The sequence below is a fragment of the Jaculus jaculus genome, chromosome 1, assembly GCF_020740685.1.
Source record: "Jaculus jaculus isolate mJacJac1 chromosome 1, mJacJac1.mat.Y.cur, whole genome shotgun sequence".
Lineage (NCBI taxonomy): Eukaryota > Metazoa > Chordata > Mammalia > Rodentia > Dipodidae > Jaculus > Jaculus jaculus.
The window spans coordinates 337,547,372-337,569,955 of NC_059102.1; the positions used below are offsets into that span (position 1 = coordinate 337,547,372).

The following is a 22,584-nucleotide window of genomic DNA, read 5'->3' on the forward strand; positions in this document are numbered from 1 at the left end:
GGCCATCCTGAGACTGCATAGTGAATTCCAGGTCAGCCAGGGCTAGAGTGAGACCCTATGTTATAAACCAAAAAATAAATAAAGTAAATGGTGGTGTTTTTGCGTCTGCATTATTAGAATCAATGTGTGGATAATGCAACTTATGTGGTGGAATAACTTATCCTTTACCTGAGAATATTCTACTTATGTACTACAACATATGTATAATTATCTGAACTTGTGGGGAAAAATCTGTCTATGGAACAAATTAATTGAATTTCTTCATCTAAATGTGGATATAGAGAGTGAAGTTTGCAAAAAATAGAAGGGAATACTAGTAAAAATATTTAGTTCATTCATGATTCTCAACTTACATACAGATCACAGGACTGTTTATTGGAATATATGGTATAGTTTCTTAATGACCACTGCTTCAAAAGTAGGGAATATTCTTGATGAAGCATTTGAAATAGGAAGTAGAAGAAAATTTCACATAACTATAGATTAATGAGTTATCAGTCAGGGAGAACATAGGAAGATTCTGTTTGTAAGAACTGTGAGCCATCCCAGCTTCCAGCAAACTACTAACGATGTGAGGAGAGCACATTTCCTAATATAGCACGCTGGCTACACCACCAACCTAGAACAAAAAACACCCATCAACTTAGGATCACTGATTGCTTTTGACTCCATACAATCCATGTGCCTCTAGCTTATGTGGGACATGTGCCTGTATGTATGTGAGCACACATATGTGCAGTTGTGAGTGTATATGTGTGTGTGTGTGTGTGTGTGTGTGTGTGTGCATGGGCCTGTGGTTAGAAGACACCCTGAGTATCACCTCAGGTATGCTATCTACCTCTCTTTGAAACAGGGTCTTTCATTGGTCTGGAGTTTACCAAGTAGGCTAGACTTTCAGGGCCCAGGGATCTGGCCTTCTTCACCTCCCTAGCAGCTGGGATTTTATGTGGGTACTAGGGATCAAATTCAGGTCCTCATGATTATGAGTCAAGAGTTTTACCAATGGAGTCATCTCTCCAGCCTTCAATGCTCTTGCTATATCTCTACACTTGTTCACTGAGAAACTGGGTCACAAACTCGATTCTCAAATTTTTTTTTTTTATAATAATGATGGCCAATATGGAACTTTACTGGTTTAGCAAAATTGAGGACTTATATCTGTCACTAAAAGACATGGGAGAATGTAGTGTTGTTTCTATCAAACAGTTTTTTTTTTTTTTAAACCCTTTCTGGCAAAATTACTTGCTTCCTGTTTGAGGAAAACAAATACTAGGACACTGAGGGTGTCGGAGGTCAGAATTAATGTGCTTTCCCTAATTAGTCTATCTGAAGAAGGTTGCCAACTTGCACCTTCACCACAACTGCTCATAATCAGCTTTCTGCTAATGAAGTACTTATATGTACAATCACTAAAAGTAATAATACAGCCTAAAACACCGAGAGCAAAAGGTATAAAATATGTGTTTTTAAAGGCTATTGATTTCGGGGTGGCTGCATTCTTCTTTTTGTGCCTGCTAATTAATTGTATTTCATAAGTCCTAAAGCACTTCAGGTGAGCTATTTGGGGGACGGTAAGGACTCTGAAAGCAAGAAGAACGGCAGTCACTCAGCGTCCTTGAGCAATGTTGTCATGAAGAAACTGCGTTCCTCTACAAGATATTCACACCACTAATCACATTTCTTGTGGAGACAAATAAAAGGGAATCGTGTGCAGGTGCACACGTGTGCTGCTGTCCCCAGCGGCTGGCTACAAAGATCTCCCCAAAGGCAGCTACTGACTCCTGGGCAGGGTCACCAGTGGAGGCAGTTTGATTGGCATCTGGGTATTACAATAGTCAAAGCGCTGCCTCACATGATCATGGACTTACTTTTGCTAGTAGGGAAACAAAACAAGTGACAAGGAGAGAGAGGGTCACCTTTGGAATGCCAATCTGAGCAAATTTTAGTCGCTGTTTTTAGCTGGCACCATTTGGATTCCTAGCACTAAACAGAAAAAATTAAACTTTCTGTATTAATCAGATACATTTATTATACAGTTCTTAAATGACATATTTTTCTTTCCTTCTAAGGTGTACTGACATCTCCTTCAAGTGGCACAAGAAAGGGAAGATGTAGTTCTATCTCTGGTTTGGACAGAAAAAATTCTATTAACACAGATAATCAGGCTTGACATAGCTCCTTATATATACCCATTGATAACAGTCCAAGAGCCACGTACACATTTTGTGTTGCTGAGTTCTATGCGTAACACTAGGTTTTTCAGATTAGCAGACAAAAAGCAAAACTATAATTGTTTTTAGTTGTAAATGATAGGAATCAAAACAAGATAATTTATTTAAAAGTTCTTGAGTTTTTTTTTTTTAACTACCTGAGGTTTTGGTAATTATAACTTCCAAATTTGAATTTTGGGGACTACATAAATATTTCATATTCAAAGAATTGAGGAATTAAGAAGTTCAAAGCCTTTACTATCTGATGTATCTCTCAACTTAGTAAAAGAAAAAAAATGTTTGATCTTCAGAGAAATGATTTGTCCAATATCTCAGCAACATTATTAGATTAACTATTTTCATTAGAAAAAATCAAGTATCACATTTAACCTAGAATATTTTATATTTACTAGATATAGCATTAAGCCAAACATATCTTATGAAGATGAGTGCAAGTGAATTATTACAATGCTGACTTTCAATATTGCAGAAGATTTTTACTTGTCTTGTAGTAGGTACTTAAAATACTCATTAAATGAATACCAACTTGGAGATAATGTTGAAAGAATACTAAGTAGTCTATGTGGTAGCCATAGCACAATCTTATTAGGTAGACTGTTTGGAGTGTGTGTGTGTGTGTGTGTGTGTGTGTAAGTAAATTCATGTTTCTAGAGAGAAATTGGTTTCAGTTCTTCCATGAAGGTTTGATAGAATTCAGCTGAGAAGCCATCTGGTCCTGGACTCTTCTTTTTGTGGAGGTTTTTGATTATACTTTCAATCTCGATGGGTGTGATAGGTTTGTTTAGGAGATTAATCTACTCTGAGTTTAACTTTGGTAGGTGGTATGTGTCTAGGAATCCATCCATTTTGTCCGTATTATCCAGTTTTGTGGAGTAGAGTTTTTGAAATAAGTCCTGATGATTCTCTCAATTTCACTTATGTCTGTTGTGATCTCTACTTTTTCTTTTCTAATTTTGTTAATTTGAAGCATCTCTTTTTCTCACTTGGCATATACAGATATATCTAGATTTTTGGTGTTTATGTTTAATATCTATGCTTATACTTTAGAAGCTTGTACTTTTAAAAATAAATCAATGATAAATACCTGCACACACTAAAAAATGTATGCGTATGGAGGCCAGAGGCGCTGCTATCCACCTAGTCTCTCAGTGCCTGGAACTTGCTAAAACTGGCTTGAAAGTTGGCCTCAGGCTCTGTCTGTCCCCACCTCCCCAGCCCTGGGACTGCAAGTGTGCACATCCATACCTCGTGATTTACATGGGTGCTGGGATCAAACTTAAGGTCTTGTGATTGCAGGGCACACACCTTACTGAAGGTGTGATCTCTCTAGCCCTAGCTATCTTTTTTTATGTTTACCTACATGCTATCTGCTGAGACAGTAAAAGGTACTACTTTACCAAAACAAAAACAAAAACAAAAAAAAAAAAGAGTAAGAAATTTGATCAATTTAGCTAGTAAATAATGTAGCCTGGATTTAAAACTAACTGATCTGGGCTGAAGAGATGGTTGAGCAGATATGAGTGTTTTCCATGCATGTCAGGGATCCTGAGCGACTTCAGACTCCTGAATTCAATTCCCCAGCACTCATATAAGTAGCTGAATAAAGCCATGCATGTCTATGGGTGATATTGTCCTGTAGGGAGCAGAAACCAGGAGACTGCTGTGACTCACATAATCTATAAATCCCAGAATGTGTGACAGGCTCCGTCTTGAGGAAACACACGGGAGATGGAGGGGAATACCTGATATCAACCTCTGGCCTTGAAACATACATCTGCACACACACACACACACACACACACACAAGCATCACACACATACCCATATATCATATCACACATACTACAAACATGCATATGCAAAATATTCAACCCAATTTATCTATTAACCTGCTCCAAAGTTCCTGACTCTTACTGACATAGAAGCTTAGATGCTAACATGTGGTTCAGAATGTATATAAATGATAGAGCACAGGTTTGAAAGAAGTTGTGCATCAAAAAAGTAAAAGAATATAAGCTTTTCCTGGTTATTTTGCTTCAAGGTAGGATTGATTATACAGTGTTCACTGGTAACACCAGTCACAATAATTTATAGTAGAAAGCAGCATTTGGACACATATTCATGTGCTTGCATTGTTTTTATATCATGTAAGGTTAAAAAATTTGAAGAGGAATGAGCTATAAAATTTGTATTTCTGGACTGCAACAATAAGATGTTTTACTGATGCTTGAATACATGCTAATGCGGGTGGGATGTGTTATGAATGCATTTACAAACCCAGTCTTTAATGTGGGAAACTTGACTTGTTTTTTCTGTAGAAGCATATATAACAGTACACATTCACATATATTTGTCTTTGGTTATTAACTTTATTTCTGCTTGTATTTAGGAATCATGTGAGCTGAGAGTGCACTATTCCCACACAGCAGTCAGATTCTTGTGCACCCTAGAATTAATACCTGGGTGGATACCCCCTCCACATATAACAGGGTGGAAAGAAAGAAGCATGGGGGATAAGGGAAAAGGAAGGAAGGGAGGGAGTCAGTAATAAACTAACTGAAAAATAGTTCTAAAATGACAGCAGTGGTGGGTAAGGCATACGTGGGTGGTAATCCTGTCAGACCTGTTGGGATTTCTTACTTTGATGTACTTCTTTGTCAATAGCTTCCAAGGAACTGTCTGCAAAAGTTCCTTCAGAAGCCATCTTAGTCCTCTTGTCAGAATCTGTTCTGCCCATGATTCTACTTCCCTACCACGCAACATCTGAAGTGTCCTGAGCCACCATGAGCAGCTGCCTCATCTGCCCTGTGAGGTGAAAGTGCTACTGTGTTGGGCAGCAGAGGGACTTAATGATAGGATCTCTGAGCAAGACCCTTGTATAGCTCTGAACTACACTTGCCTCTCTGTTTAGGGAATGCATATATTTCATGTAAAGTGTAATGGCATGGCTGGAAGTTGGAAGAGAGTCAGTCCCCAGACAGTCAGCACGTCTAGTACCAGAAGGTACTACATGGGCAACTGTTGAAAAATGACCAATATCTGCCAAAGCAACTCATGGTCTAACCTACTTAGCAGCAAATAACCTGTTGTGATGCCCAAACAAATGCAATAGTGGCACACAGCCATGGTAGGGACCCAACTGGTCTTGATTTGGCTAACCGATCCCCTCAGTGGTATGGGACCCATAGCTAGAGCTGGGAAACAAGTCAGAACCATATCCAAACATAAGCCCACTGTCCATTATCAATATCCTCAATCATGGGCTACAAGAGGGCCTACACCTATTAAATTCTCTCTCAAAATGTAAGGATTATCTCATTTGTCTTGGTGCTAACTTACTCTCCATTGGAGAATCTGCTTCTCTTTTTCAGATAGATGTAGATCCTAAGGAGAGAGCCACCCCATCATACCTCCAAAGGACCCTGGCTGAAACTAAGAACAATTGGTAAAATAAGCAAGGGTGCTATTTTCCTGGTGAACTGGATACAAGCACAAGGGGGAAGGAGATCAACACAGAGAAAAATCAACTCCTACCAAATCGGAGAGCCAGAGACCCAGAGTCCCCCAACATCACTGAAGCAGACCAAAAATGAACCCAAAATGGCTCAGGGAAATTTTGAGGAAGAGGGGCCAGAAAGAATGTCAGAGCCTCATGTTGGGTCATAATATGCAGAGACATTTATCTTACCCATAACTGTGGGCTAACTCTACAATGCATGACCCATATATCTCAACAAGGAGGGGCCAAAGGGAGGGGTAGGTCACAGATGAGCCTAATAATGGTACCAAACTGACTGTGTTTGCTGAATAAAAACTAATTAATAAAATTTAAAAAAAAGGAAAACTTGTAAGTAGGTTTTGAAAACCTGTCCTATCTCAATAAAATCATTTAGCCAAAACTGGTAATTAAGTCCAAAGATCCAGCCAATGATTTAGTTCAGATATGTTTTGCTTCATAGCTAAAAGGTGCCTTAATGAGAGACCAGAGAATCAGCCCAGGAGTCCTTTCTTTCTTCCCGAATAAGCAAAGCTCCAGGGAACAGTTCACATTCTGCCCTTGCACTCCAAGCACATTTCTGTGCAGTTAGTGGCTTTGCTGGAGACAGAAGGACCATGAGTAGTAAGGCAGGGGTTTAGGGACTAACTTTTTTTAAAGAGGAATTTGGTAAACTTCTGCCCCTGTTCAATGGAGGCAAGGCTGATCCCTGAAAGAAACTCATTATAAGCCACATGGTCCACAGAAGCTATGGCTTCCGTCTACATCTGAGAGGATGCCACTGAGCACTATAAGCTCTCCTCCACATCCTTGATTTTGTTTCCTCCTCTCTCTCTGTTTTACAATTATAAGAATGTTAAGCTAAGTTTAACATTTTATGGGAACACAGTCATTTGGTTTCTAATGATCAGGAATTATTCTGAGGTACTGGGAAAATAGGTGCTAAAACATAATCATGATTCATGCCAGGCTTACATCACCAGCCAGCCTCACTGAACAGCCAACTATTCGCTATTTTAGAGAAGATGAAAATAATACTATGTGATTTTAGAGCTCAAATTCCCTCTCATTGCTGTCAGATATGCAATATTTTGAGGAGTAGAGATTTGACCAGAAGAATTTTCCCATGGATTAAATGTATTTTTTATGTTTATAAAATAACATACATCTTATATTTTGTACTCATTTAAATGGGAATGTGAGCTCTTTGGCACAAGTCCACAGTTTGCTGCCATACTTGAGAATAACGCTGATAGGAACTAGAAACCAGTGGCCACACCCGGCTTCCACCCCATGAGGGACAAGTACGGCAGGGAGGAGAGCGAGACGGGAGAGGCAGGGCCATGAAGGCAGAGGTCCCATCCTACCTTTATTTACAAGTTTTGTGGATTTAAGGTTTCAGTGGCTTTTTGCATCATTTTTCATTTTATCAAATACTGCCTTAAAATGTTATCCATGTCAACATTTTGCTTTTCAGTACTTTTAAACTTCATTCCTGAATCAGTATTCTTCCTGGCCCCACCATAGTGCAGACCCAAATAAAGAGAAGTTGATTTCCCTGGAATTGCTTTTCCACAATGTTCTCCAGAAAATGTTGGATGTTAATAGTTATTTGCACACACACACACACACACACGTATGAAATAACCAGTTAAGAATGCTTTACCAAATCTGTTGATAAAGATGTTTGTTATAATTCTATTTCCAAGCTTGAAGGACCAAGTGCTCAATGAGAAACTCAGGTGGCACCAAAGATTTCTAAGCCATCCACTGGTCAGCTTCAGTGAAGGATATCTGAGAAGCACTTGAATAATTGATGTCTGCATTCAACCTCCAGTATATACTTTTATATGATAAGGATTGCAAGCTTTCTTTTCTCTTTTCCTTTTCCTTCCCTTCTTCCCTTTCCTTTTGTCTCACACCCCCCCAAAATATCTTAAAAGGATGACTATGTTGACACCATCAAGAAATAGTTGTAAACAGATTCTTTTAGTATAGTTACTCTAAGTAGGCACAACACAATAAAACTCCATTGTAAAGAATATGAAAATAATGGCCCCTACCTTTGGGTCAAATGTACTTACCAGTGAAGTCTGTATTGAGGGGATGACTGGTGCTGGGGAATTTGCAATACCCATTTCCCGTGAAACGGGTACCTTTTGTCATGGTAGCAGTGGGTGCTGGTAGAGCTGACTGTCTTCTTTCCAGCTGGTATGTAGGACGTGGGCCATTGACTTCTGCAGGGGGAGACCACCTGAGGTACATGGTGGTGCTGTTGACTCCTTTTACCACAGGAGGCTTGAGGCGGGCAGGAGCTACGTGAGAAACAAGCAGGTCACATTCAAGAGCCTTGTATACACCACACTCAAATCAACGTGGCCATGGTAGATACGTGTTTCTAAGAACTGAGATTATAAAACAGAGTTTACCTCACAGGTGATGAAAAAAACGACTCACAAATTCTTAAAAAAAACACACACACAAATAGATACAGAGTGTTGTAAAGAAATAACTTCAATGCATTTCTTATTATATAAGAGAATGTGTGTGTGCATGCGTGTGTGCGTGTTTGTCTGTGTGTGTGTTGCTGACGTGGATGATCCAAGCAGGTGCACTGTATCTAGCTTTCATTCATGTTGGCTTCATGGGTTCCTTGTCTCAATCCTTCTCTGGACAAGGTCCCCTGGCTGAGTGGAAGCTGCCTCCCTCAGGAGCTGTAGAATGCCCTGGAGAAAACTGCAGCCAGTGTCTAGCAATGGTGGCAAGGGGCAGAGGATCTAGTCTTAACATGCCATCAAGTGGCCGTTACACTTCACAGAATCTGAGCATGTAAGAGAAAGGCTTAAAGTGGACCAGAGGCCACCTAGGGTCTGAGAAGAACTGGATGTGGGTGAATTGCTACTGATTTGTGCCTGTGTTGGTAATGCAGTAATAATGGCTCTTGCTTACCAAATCTTTTACTTTGTTTTAACTTTCAAAAATCCTTTGCGAGCTGGAGAGATAGTTTAGTAGTTAAGCGCTTGCCTGTGAAGCCTAAGGACCCTGGTTCAAGGCTCGGTTCCCCAGGTCCCACGTTAGCCAGATGCACAAGGGGGCGCACGCGTCTGGAGTTCATTTGCAGAGGCTGGAGGCCCTGGCGCGCCCATTCTCTATCTCTCCCTCTATCTGTCTTTCTCTCTGTGTCTGTCGCTCTCAAATAAATAAATTTAAAAAAAATCCTTTGCTAGGGGGTTGGACCTAGAACCTCATACATACTAAACCAGTGTTGAGTGACATTCCCAACCTTACATGATTTTATTCATAATGATACAATGCCATTTTGAAAATTTTTAAAAAAATATTTATTTTCAAGGAGAGAGAGAGAGCAAGCACACCAGGGCCTCTAGCCACTGCAAATGAACTCCAGATGCATGCATTGCTTTGCATATGGATAATGGGTATTCGAACCTAGGTTGTTGGGCATTGCAGGCAAACACCTTATCTGCTGAGCCATCTCTCCAGCACTGATAAACTTTTTAATAGTAATATTCACAGTAAAATTGAGAGGAAAGAATAGACTACTCATGAACCTCACTCCCCACACATATGTGGCCTCTCCCGGGTTCTCAACTTAGTGGTTTGTTACAGTGGATGCATGCCACTAACAAGTCACTCTCATCCAAAAGTCCTTCTTTGCCTGAGGGGCATGGTTGCTGGCATGCATTCTATGGGCGTGGTTTCATGGACAGTGAAAGTACCCGCAAAGTACTTTTGGTTGTGTTTGACCTTGAATTTTCCAACTTTCTGCCTCAGCGTAGGATTACAGGTTTTCATCACTATGCCTAGGACTATATAGAATATTTCTCTTACCTTCAGAATCCTGTCATTCAGTTTATTCCCCATTCCCAGGCCCTCATTACACTTTTCTTAAGACACTTTGCGTACCATTTTGCTGTTTTCAGAGTAGTTGGAATTATGGTGTCTATTCTTTCCAAGTTGGTTTCTTTCCCTTCGTAATCTACATTTAAGGATTTTTTTCATGACTTCATAGCTCATTTCTTTTTAGCACTACATAATAGCTCAATCTTCGTATGTATATTTTCTTTATCCATTCATCTGCTGAAGAAGATCATGACTGACTTCAAGTGTTGGAACTTAATTAAGCTGCTAGAAGCATGCATGTAGAACTTGTGTGGATGTCATTTAAGTCTCCAGGGAAAATTTCAAGGAGCACAATCACTAGATCATGAGGACAGCTTCAGTTGTGTGAGAGACTACTGTGTTAACTGCCAAAGTGGTTTTATCATTTTGAATTTCCCCATGCAACGAATGTGCATTACAGCACATGTCCTTCCTTGTCAGGATTTGTTAGTGCTTCAGATGTGGTCATTCTAATGATTGTGAAGTCATGTTAACCTGTACGTCCTGCTGGGTATATGACAAGGGTCATCATTTGATGTCATATACCATCTCCAGGCCTGCTTTGGTGAGAAAGTCGCTGTCCTATGAAAGCTTCTCCCTTCCCAGAGTTAGATCTGATTTAACCTGGAACTATACAAACATCCAAAAGATACTTTGGAGGCCAAAGTGGGCATCTACATTCAAGCACTTCCCACATGTATGTAGGCATTGGGTATTCAAGAAAGAACTGCTGGGCCCTGAGCTATTGAAAATGATGAGCAATGCCTAGGTTTATTTTCTTTTTCCTTAGATAGTTGATCTTGAGGGCTAAATACATTTCCACTTTCAGTGAAATTCAGAGGGGAAAGTAAGAAAGAAACAAATATGTAACAACCAAGGACCCACACTAATGTCAGGGACTTTTAGTTTCCTTAACACAGTTGAAAACAGAAAAATCAGTTCCTGCATCAATAAACAAAAGTCAAAATGATCTGACCACAATAAATACTATTGTTAAATCATGACTGGAAATGCATCTTTAAATAATGTATTCAAAGATAACTATTTGTCAGCTATTTAGATTGGCCATCTTTGCAATGAGGACAAAGCTGGTCTTCTATTTTTAACTTTCAGAAGAGACAAAGATGAACTGAGCATAAAGTTCATCAACTTAAAAAGAAAATGAACAATTCTGTTCATCTGCTGATGAAACCCATGTGATATTTCTTATTTTTATACATGTATGAATCTGGAAATAATATGCATGATTTCTTTTGCTATTCTCTGCCAAAAATCAGCTAAATGGTGGGTTCTAAAAATTTCATTCCATAAGATACAATCCAACTTTAAAGAATCCAAAACAAAATAAAATATAAGACAAATATAACTTCTTCCTGCATTGAGCTTGTCTTTAGAGTTGGAGGACCTATGTAAGATAATTTTATCAGGACTTCAAGTATTGGCCACAGGCCCAGGTGAGCAAGAGAACTGTTCTTAAATTTAGATTGGTTTCAGAGATGCATTGGAAGGTCCAATAAACATGTTTTTCTTTATAATCTGACTTGGTAAAAGCACAGGTCTTAGTAGTTTGAGGCATTATATTGATCCAGTATCTGAATAGCACTTATGATTCTCTACCTTAAGATTTTAGTTTAAAAAATACCATGTAGGGCTGGAGAGTTGGCTTAGCGGTTAAGCGCTTGCCTGTGAAGCCTAAGGACCCCGGTTCGAGGCTCGGTTCCCCAGGTCCCACGTTAGCCAGATGCACAAGGGGGCGCACGCGTCTGGAGTTCGTTTGCAGAGGCTGGAAGCCCTGGCGCGCCCATTCTCTCTCTCCATCTATCTGTCTTTCTCTCTGTGTCTGTCGCTCTCAAATAAATAAATAAAATATTTAAAAAAAATAAATAATAAAAAAATAAAAAATACCATGTAGCCCACTGATATTCAGTAGAATTCTCTCACATGCTGAAATCATTCTAGTTTCATTCTCAGTTAGCGTATTAGTTAGAAATTTAGCAAGCTTGTACTTCTTACTAGTGGAAGAATATCATTGTTTAAAAAGCAGCCTCTCCCTCAAAGTCATATTTAACTGACATCTGATATATCTCCACTTTCCTCCCACTGCTCAGGCAAGAGGAGAGGTTGGGTCATGCTCCACGAGGACAAGATTCAGAACCATCCTACACTGAGAACACAGTCCACGAGGATTTCTTAACTGGACTAGAAATTGAGTCAACCCTCCCACTAAAGATCAAAAGGAATTAAAACAGTGCTTCTAAGAGTAAGAACATACATATGTTCATTATTTTGCAAAAAGGTTATAATCAATAAGGATGCTTTTACATTGAGAGTATCCTAAAGTTAATATAAAGTTAATGTCTACTGTTAAATATTTTCAAGCTGTAAGTGTCTCTTTTAACTCACAGGGAATAACTGTGCCAAGCAAACAGACTTATCTGAGGAAGTCCATTCCATAATGTGAGTAGAACTACAGTGTATTTTTTATCCTTTTCCTTAAACACCATAAGAAATTCCAGCTAGTGGGCTGGAGAGATGGCTTAGTGGTTAAGCGCTTACCTGTGAAGCCTAGGGACCCTGGTTTGAGGCTTGAATCCCCAGGACCCACGTTATCCAGATGCACAAGGGGGTGCATGCATCTGGAGTTCATTTGCAGTGACTGGAGGACCTGGCATGCCCATTCTCTCCCTCTCTCTCTCTCTCTCTCTCTCTCTCTCTGCTACTTTCTTTCTGTCTGTTGCTATCAAATAAATAAATAAAACTTAAAAAAAAAAAAAGAAATTCCAGCTGGTATATTCTAGAGTCTCACATAGTGGAGTCCACCAAGCCTGTCTGAAAGAGGGGCACCATAGTGAGTCATTCTTTTCAGGGCTCCTCTCAGACCAGGAGGAATTACGTGAAGCTGTCAATCAATTAAACTAGATCTAACACACACACGCGTGCGCGTGCACACACCACTAAGAGACTGGAATAAAGGAGGATTATCTGTGTGATTATAAAAGCAAAGGGATTAGAGATACACATTAATATGGTGTATAAATGTTTTGTAATTATAACACAGTAAACTAAGAGATAACATTGAATAATGGAAAAGACTGCAGACATTAAGAGATTAGATTTCACTTTTTCCAATGCCACAAAAATTTTGTAAAAAAAAAAATCATTTTAAACTTATATTTACTTAATTTTTCTTTTGGCAACAGGGGCATAAAGTTTTCAGTAAACTAACAATAACTATTCTTACTACAAAAGTACATAAGGATTTGAGGCTTTGCAAATCCTAAGACATGGGTGGTGGCTGGGTGGGTCAAAGTTCTTACTGATCTAGCACAAGGATCTGACTGATTTCAGAGCTGAGTCAACCCTGTAAAAAGTTAGGTGTAGCTATTCATGCCTTTAACCTGGCACTGAGGGAGTTAGAATGTTTGGGGCTTGCCTAGCCCAAACCAAACCAAACCAAAACAAACAAACAAAAAACAGCAAGCGCCAGATTCAGAGAGAGACCCTATCTTTAGAAAAAGAAGGTAATGCAATCTGAAGAGAAAACAAATTGTTTTGTTCTTTGAAAGGTGTCATTCTATAGCCCAGAGCAGAGAGAGAGAGAAAGGAAAGAAAGGAAGGTGGAGGTGCCATGCAGAAGACCAGATTTCTTCCTCTGCATTCTGCATGCATCTGCACACACATATGCATAAACTACACAAAAATTTCAATACAAATATAAGAACCATTTATGACTAGCCAATATCACATCTTTCAGATCACATATTGAAAACAACAAAATTTGCCTATGTTTGGCTTTGCAGGCAAGTGCCTAACTGCTAAACCATCTATCTTTCTCTCCCTATGTCTTTTTATCTCAAATAAATAAATAGAAGTAAAAATCTTTTAAAAATTACCTATGTTTAAGATACAAACTTACTGATAAAAAAATAAATACAAAGTATGAAATGCATCACTAATATCCAAATGATATTCAAAGAATATCATTCAAGGCCTGTTTTCACGTTGCTCCTGTATTTTTGAAATTTTATTTATTTGTTTGTAAGAAGAGAGGGATATAAAGAGAGAGTGATAATGGGCACACTAGGGCCTCTTGCCAAGGCGCACAAACTCTAGATGCATGGACAACTTTGTACATACATTTGGTTTCACGTGGGTACTTAAGAACTGAACTCAGGCCGTCAGGCTTTGCAAACAAGCACTTTTAATTGCTGAGGCATCTGTCTAGACCAATGTTCTTGTATTTTTAACATGAGCACTGTAACACAATTTCTAGTCCATCTTTTCTATTTATAAGAACTCTTTTATAAAATGCTCAGTTAATCTATATTCTTTATGCAGCATTTATTATTTTATAATCTGATTAACAGCATATCAGTATGAATAAATTTACACTTGCAAAATTTATGTAGTGTGGAGCCTCCAGCAAGACAGCCTTAGAATTGAGAAGACCTACTTACTAGTTCTTTTGAATCAAATCCCTCTGTTTGTTTTCAACCATTTGTCTATAAAGACTATATGGAGGTATTATTCATTATGTTTAAGATCTTTGGCTTACTATAATGAAGACAGGATTCAAAAAGCAAGCAGCCTTTTCATGGTTGAGAGAAGGTACATACTTCAACAGAAAGCTATTTAGAATTTTTCTAAAAGATGTAAAACCGTCAACAAATGTAATTTCTTATCACTGCAAGGCCAGAGTACCCACATAAGGGCCGTGGAATAAGGACTCAACACCAGGACTCAGTTGACAGCTGCTGTGAGCAGAAAGGGAGAGGATTCTCCCCACAATCCCACAGACCTCTTGTGCTGCCTCGTTTACCATCAATTTTGATCCTTCAGAGAAGGGGACAGAACACATTTTACCACCTCCTTCCTTGTCTCCTAGTCCCTTCCCTGAGAGGATCCACACAGCGTAGCGCAGCTGGAACAGAAAACCTCCAGGTACCGACTGCTTCTTTGCGACCCTGCAGATGGAATATTGGCTAGTGCCCTGCGGGACCTCTCTGTTCTTCAGTTGCGTCACTTAATAAAGAATGGGAGGCGTAGTTATGTCGGGACTTGCTCCAGTTTCAAAAGCACATGGTTAATCCAGGGTTACTTCTCAGTTACTGAACCAGGAAGGGCTGCAAACATGCAGATCCCCTTAGCCCTCCAGGAACCCAGACGTAACCCCCTGGCTTAGTCCCAACAGTAATCAGCTATGGTTTCTTCACCTCAGTGTGACATACAAATATGATGCCTCCATGTGCTTCATACCGAAGATGGCTAAAGTGCACTACTTTTAGGAACTTGGTGACCTTGGTGATCAAATGCTGCCTTCACATGTCACCATTCCAGTGGCCATAGATCACTTGTACCTAACTGGCATGAGGCAGAGTGGTGGAGAAGAGAATCCATTATTTCTGAATTGAATGCTTAAAGGCAATGGCAAGCCACCACCGTTTCCTAAAGTCCACCATTAATAAGCGGTAGTTGCTTGCACTGTAATTATGGCGTCCTTGCTACCCAAACTTGAAGCTTTTATGGGGCTTGTGCAATTAGTTACTTAAATGCATCGTAACACTTGCTTCTCTGACAGCAAAGTATTGATTTTTTAATCATTTTCAAGTCTCCTCCAGCACAAATAAATGTACTACAGTTACAGTTAATGCACTGTGTACATGCATTAAATGCCGGTGTGACACAATTTATTATTTTGTGATATATAAAATTCAAGTCTGGCTTCTCAGAAAGAATAGTCAGTGATCTAACAGCAGTATGGGGTGACCACTGTCCTTGGTCCTACACATTTTCTAGTTCCAAACATCTAGAAACGTATTTTTCTTTATAAATAAGATACTTATGGTTTCAAAAAAGGAGGGCTATGAAATATAAATCTTTAATACCTAAGGTTGGGAGAAAATTTTAAGTAGCCTAACAGAAGATAGTGGTATATTTTTCCTAAAGGTGTCACGGTGGGACCTACTGCAACTTTGTTCAGATGAGGGTATTTTTTTTTAACTTATTTCATTTCTTTCCTTCTTCCCTTGTCATGATTTTAGAGTACATCTGCCAGTCTTTTTACACAGACACAGACACAGACACAGACACACACACACACACACACACACACACATATATATATATATATATATGCATATATATGTTTTTTGAGGTAGGGTCTCACTTTAGCCCAGGCTGACCTGGAATTCACAATGTCTAAGGGTGGCCTCAAACTCACAGCAATCCTCCTACCTCTGCCTCCCAAGTGCTGAGATTAAAGATGTGCACCACCACACCCAGCTTTTTTTTTTTACATATTTTAATTGTGTTATTGTAATCCCTTGTTATGCTATACAGAATGAGAACATTATAAAGGTATGATTCTATGTTCAAAAGGTGATTTCTTCATTCCCAAAAGACCAACAAAAAGACTAATAAAGTCAAATATCCAAAAGTAGACCTGGAACCTACATCTGTAGCAAATCTCATAATCAAGTCTTTCCTTTGGATACATCTGTGCACTTAAAATTGAAGTTGGTGAGTAAAAAGTCGTTAATTTTGTTTTGTTAGAAATAATATCATTTTAGCTTTAGCATGGAAGACAGATGCCAGCATTTCCCTGTGAACAGATGGTAATTCTATCTAATAGAGCAGCTCTGTATTAGGAAGGTCTGTTGTGTATACAAACAGTAATAAACACTAGGTAAGGATCAAAATAAATTTTAATTGTTGACATTAAATTCTGGCAGTGCAGTTCTGAGGCTGCAATATTCCTTATTCAAGTCTGTCAGGTTTACAAATGCTGCAAAAGCTCTTGTGAAAGCTGCCAGATCCCAGCTCCAATGAAAACATGTTTGCACACTCCTGGTGCATCCTCATCCAGTTTACCTGTGTCAATACACTGCAATCATCCTTCACAAATGCCATCACATGGTGCTGCTGCTTTTGTGGTGACCTGCCAGGGAGTTTGTCCAATGCTTCCTAAGAACTGAACATGTAAGTAGAAAAGTAATATAAGCTGGATCATTCAATTGTGTTTTCTTAACATGTGTGCATGTGTGTGCACATATTGTACATTTGTTTGTGCATATTCATTTGTGCAATTACATGTGTGTGCATGTGTGTGCAGGCTACACAACCTTGGATGGCGTTCCTCAGGTACTATCCATGTTTTTATTTTTTCCTTGAATCATGACTCTCATTGCCATTGAGCTCAGCAATCAGTCTAGACTGGCTGGCCACTGAGCTCCATGGACCCTCCTGTCTCCACCCCCCGGTGCTGAGATGGCAGGCATACATTACCATACTCGGGGTCTTTACATAGATTCTGGCACTGAACCCAGGTCCTCATGCTTGTGAGGCAAGCACTTTAACGGACTGAGCCCTCAACTCTCACATCAGGGACTATAGTATTAACATAAGCACAATTCACTCTGCCAAGTTATGACTCCTGTCAGGTTCATTTTATGTTGGGCTTTCCTAAACATACTCGAAAGTGGCATCACCCTTTGGTTTTGTGCAGTCTGAAGGGTTTCCCTGACCACCACAGCTTCCTCCATGTGCTTTCTATAGGCATGGTGGGAATGAGGTTTACCAACCTGTACCAACCTGCTCCTCAGACAGCCTCTGGAGAGCTGGTCTTCCAAGTAGCAGCCCTAGTTTATTTTGGAAAGATGCCATGTTTAAAAATAATCAAGGGCAACCAAAGAAAACTAGTTTGTCACTCAGGTGACTGTTTAATAGCAAACACACTTTGCAATCATATTTCTTTAAAAATGGAGGTATTTTTTTTTCATAGAAAATATATTGCCTCCACCATATGGGACAACCAACGATTCACCAACCGGTTTAAGATGCAGCGTATTGAGCTGACCATATGTTACAGTGCTGTTGAGTGGCTGAGTGATTCATGCCCGTCACATTCTAGTATATCAATTAAAGCTCCTTGAAGTCTGCATGATTTGTGTCTCTGTTATTAAACCCTGCTAATTCATCCCACTTACACATCTGTTATAAATCTCTAGGAGTACTGCTTGATTCATGGCAATCTGTGAGCGTGCTACAGCAAATTCTTCTCCTTGTAATTAACAGTAAATTGTTTTATTGCCATGCAATGAATTTTTCAGTTATATTGCAAATGAACTCCTAAATGTGCGGTTCTTTCCTAAGAACTGACTTATATCATTAGGCAATTAAAAAGTATTGCTTTGAACCAAAAGCTTTTAATCAAGAGAAATACAACTTAAACATTGCTTAAGAGCCATGGAAATTTGACATAGTGGTTACAAGTGTAAAAATGATTTCTGCTGAAAGAGAAAAACAAACAACTAAAAAGCATTCACTGTTCCGGGCATCTGCCCGGTGCTTAGGAACCAGAACTGCCCGTGACGACTCTGGGCAAGACAAGCTGAGGTACAGATACTGTTTATCTGCAAAGTTCCTCAAGTCATCTGTCAGTACCCAACTTCTCAGGCTGCTTTACACTTCTCTAATTGTAAAATGCTGTCTTTATTCTTGAGATAAATAATTGGATAATTAGCCAAGTTGAATCATCAGAGGATTCCAGCGTTGCTCAAGTGTTCTTGTCAAAGGTGAAGGGAATTCATTTCAGCTCGCCTCTGCAGCTCTTCCAAGAGCCTTTGATTTTTTTTTTTCTCCCACTTTCTTGGCAGCAGCCTCAGATTCATGAGTCCATACATCAAGTCAGTAGTTTAACAACAAATGGAATTAAATTCAAAGAAGGGAAACTAATTGAAGGACAGCAAGGAAAGTGTTTGGTAATGTGCTTTTTAATATGGCGTGCCACATTTGCATGATAATTTTTCCTTTTTAGCATGGAGCAGAAAGTGACTAGCTTAATGAGGGATTATTCAAGACAGGAAGGAACAGAATGCATTCATAACTAAGAACAAAGATTGTATTATGAGACGAAAGCAGGCACCCTTAGAGAAGGAACTGGATGATTGGTTTATGCATTATGAATAAAAAGGTAGAAAAATATTTATATTTGTATTCACTAATGACTACATATACAAGATTTTTGTAATTAAAATTATAAATTAACATATTAAGAGTGCTTGTTTAATCACTCTGGGTCCCATTCACAATGAAAAGACTTATGTACCTGCATACAAAACAATATGTGTTTTCCACCCCAGAGCAAATGCACTATACATTTATTTCACTTTGGACTAAAAAAGAAGAATAAATCTACCACTAATTATTTGCTTAACAGAAGATGGGCACCTATAAGATTGCAGTGTGTAGGCCAATTTACAACAGAGACAAGAAGTAACACAGTGCTCCTTCTGGGATGGATTCCTAAAGGAATTTGTCAAAAGAACAAGATTAAATTGGATACAATTGAAAAAAAAAGTTGGAAATTCATAAATTTCATAAATTGAAAGGACAAGTTAAAAAACAAGTAATTAGGTTTTTTTTTGTTTTTTTAATTTTTTTGTTCATTTTTATTTATTTATTTGGGAGTGACAGAGAGAGAAATTGGCAGAGAGAAAGAGAATGGGCACTCCAGAGCTTCCAGCTGCTGCAAATGAACTCCAGACACGTGTGCCCCCTTGTGCATCTGGCTAACGTGGGACCTGGGGAAATGAGCCTCGAACCGGGGTCCTTAGGCTTCACAGGCAAGCGCTTAACCGCTAAGCCATCTCTCCAGCCCGTAATTAGGTTTTTAAGAAGCATTAGTTTATGGACTTGCTACCTATAAACAACAAGAAATAATTTCATAGCTGCCAATAAGATGGCAGTAAGATTTTTCATTAGAGAGGCAAGCAACTACTCATAGGAGAGTATCTCCTTCAGATCAATTCAGACTGACACAGGAGAAGTAATATAGTATTCAAGGTGAAACACACCCTTCAAATGCATATATAGCAGAAGATTCCATATAGCCAATCATACCTCACAGGCTTTTTTAATGAAGCAGCCAGATAAAACTTTACAAGTATTTTAATTTGTGTGACTAAGGTTTGAGGATAGAGACATGATTTTAAGATTTAAGGATAGAGTCATAATCTTCATGATTCAATGTTTCTAAAAAGGTTAGTACAAATTTGAATTTGTGATTCTGTTTTTCAGAATTTTTGAGTTGAAGATGGACTCCATTGCTGATCTTGAGGTCATGTCACTACACAGGACTGAAGATTTAAATTTCCCACAAATCCATAGGGTCTGCTATGATCATATATCATCACTGGAAGTAACAGAAGAAAAAATCCTAACATTGGAAGTACATCTACCTTGACAGCTTATTTCAGTGACATAAGGCCTATGACTCTTGTCTATATGTTTAATCTTGGGGGATTGCAAGAACCACAAAAACAAAATCCTTACACACCTAATGAAAATCAGGGTCAAGAAGGCTATTGAGTATAGAATGAATGCAAACCAGGAAGTTCTCACTGATCTGACCATATCTGAAAATGGTGCACTTTACAATAAAACAAATGATAACCAAAATATTTTCCCACCATTGTCAAGGAAGTGCATTTATTTTATACCTGGGAGATGAAAACATAGTTATGACAAAACATATTAAAGGAGTAAAATAAGCTTTTATTTTCTTTTCTATAAAACTACTGACTTGATTTCTCGATCATAAAGGACAAGATTAAATCAGAGCATGATGGTTCACACCTTTCCTCTCAGCAGTTAGGAGGCTGAGCTAGGAGGGATTGCTGACAGTTCCAGGTCAGCCTGGGCTACTTCTAGGTTGACCTGAGGTAGAGTGAAATCCTGCCTCATAAAACAAAAAAAAAAAAAAAAAAACTAAAAGAACAACAAAGAACACACAAACTAAAAGTATTATAAGTGAGAATTCAAGTTACTGTAATTTTTTAAATAGAAATTTAGTGAATAGAAATTTCTGCAAAAAGTTCAAAGAGGTCCACATTTGAAACCTCCCATTGCAACGACGTCTACCACTGCTCAATTTTTGACATGTCATGTCCAGCCCTTCCAATAAGACCATCTTTCTTTTATACCTGCTTCTCTTGATCTCCCCATACCATATGACATTAAAGATAATATCCACCCTTCTAGAACTCTTTTTTTCCTCTGGTTTTTCTGAAACTGACTTCTCTCTGATCTTATCCCAACACCTGCCATTTCTCTGCTGCCTTTATTCTTCCTCTTCACAAAATGCAGGCATTCACCGATATATTCTGTTTTACCATCTATTATCTACACCTAATTAATTTGTCACCATACTTTTCTCTCCTATCTATATAGCAATAATTATGAAATCTGCATTATTAATGAGCTTCAGATTTGCATTCTCTGGTCATGGCTCCTTGTAGTTGACATAGAAGTATTTGTATAAAATGATCAAATCTAAACTCAGAGGTTGAATTACCCCATATATTTTATAGGTTTCCCATTTTTATTTAATGACAATACTGTGGCCTGTAATAATATCTACTATTACTTTAAATCTTCCTGTGCCTTATCGTGGGGAATTTTGTCCTATGATGTCATTCCATTCTCCCCCTTCAATCTTCATTTCTGCTCATTTGACTGACCCTCTTATTTGCCGCCAGTACGCTATGTACACATTTTCTTCTAATGCATTCTGTACTCTGCTGCCAGAAAAATCTCCATAAACAGAGCTATCATCATAGCAGCATATGGAACAGTGCCAGTCTATACCACATGGTAGATGCTCAGTAAATGTCCGCAAAAGTCCTTACCCATCACTTATTCATTTACGACACAAGCACACCATCATGTTGTGAGGCAGCATTCTAATCCCAAGTCATGGTTATCTACCCATTTCGGTTTCCACAGATTTCTTTAACCTGAAAGTCCTTAGCACACGGCCCCATATGTTAATCCCATTAGTCTTCAATTCCTTGATCCAAGCACTATAGGAATTATTTTTTAAACGAGTATGCTTTCAAAAGATGCTTATAGGATTCAGCCTCCACAAGAAAATGTTTTGGGCACATTATTAACTTTATTTTAGAAACAAACAAAAAATAAAATTGACATATTTGGTACACTAGAATTCTGAATGGTATATTCTTCTATAAATTAAAAAAGAAAACTTCTTGAGGTTTATTTTCATTGTTATAAATGGGATGTAAGATGTCTATGAAACCAAAGCTATAAAATAAAGTTCTTGGTGTTGGTGGTGCTAGAAATGTTATGATGTCAACACACTGACTGGTAAACATGTTTCATGAGATAATACTAATCATGGTAATAATATAATATTAATTAAACTTTAATGATGAATACTCATTTAAATATTTTACATACATGAGGCCTTTTTAAATTCTCATTAATTTGCTCTAAAATAAAATATCCTTGTTTATAAATTGTAATAATACTAAGACACACGGCAGATTATGTAATTCACTCAAGGCCACACAGCTGGTCTCACAGTTTAAACATGAAATGAAACCCACAGGCTCATGTGCTGAACTCTTGGTTTCCAGTTGACAATGCTATTTCTGGAAACGTTAGGAGGTGGAGAAAAGTTGGAGGAGTCTGATAACCGGGGTGGGCCTTTGAGGATGACAAGGGGTCCCTCGGCCCTCCCAACAGCGGACGGGATGGCTTACTCCTTCACACATTCTCACTGTCACTGTGCTCAAGTGGACAGAGCATGAACAACACCCTCTGATCTGTGAGACCAAATAGATGCAACCTCTTTTTAGTTGTAGCAAGTATCTTTGGTCACAGCCGTGTAAAAATAGCTAATCTAGCCAGTGAATAGCAGATTCCAAACTCAAACCCTGTATTCTCGCTCAATGTTATTTCCCTTAAATATATTGAAAAACTAGAAAGAAATATAGTCACACAGAGATAAATAATTGTCATCTCACAAAATTATCTCAATCAAGTCTTATTTTAAAAGCTAATTGCAGGCTGGAAAGATGGCTCACCAGATAAAACTCTTGCTGCACAAGCTTCATTATGAGAGATTGTAGCCCAGATGTCATATCAAAGCAGGAA

General features: G+C 38.6%; 1 protein-coding gene across 1 annotated transcript in view; it reads right to left on the bottom strand.

The window, feature by feature from the left end:
- The window catches only part of Ush2a (usherin), a 755,222-nt gene that overhangs the window by 521,408 nt on the left and 211,230 nt on the right, over positions 1–22,584 (bottom strand). The window contains exon 20 of the mRNA XM_004672003.2: positions 7,812–8,042. Within this exon, the coding sequence (XP_004672060.2) occupies positions 7,812–8,042 (231 nt within the window). The remainder of the gene's footprint in view (positions 1–7,811; positions 8,043–22,584) is intronic.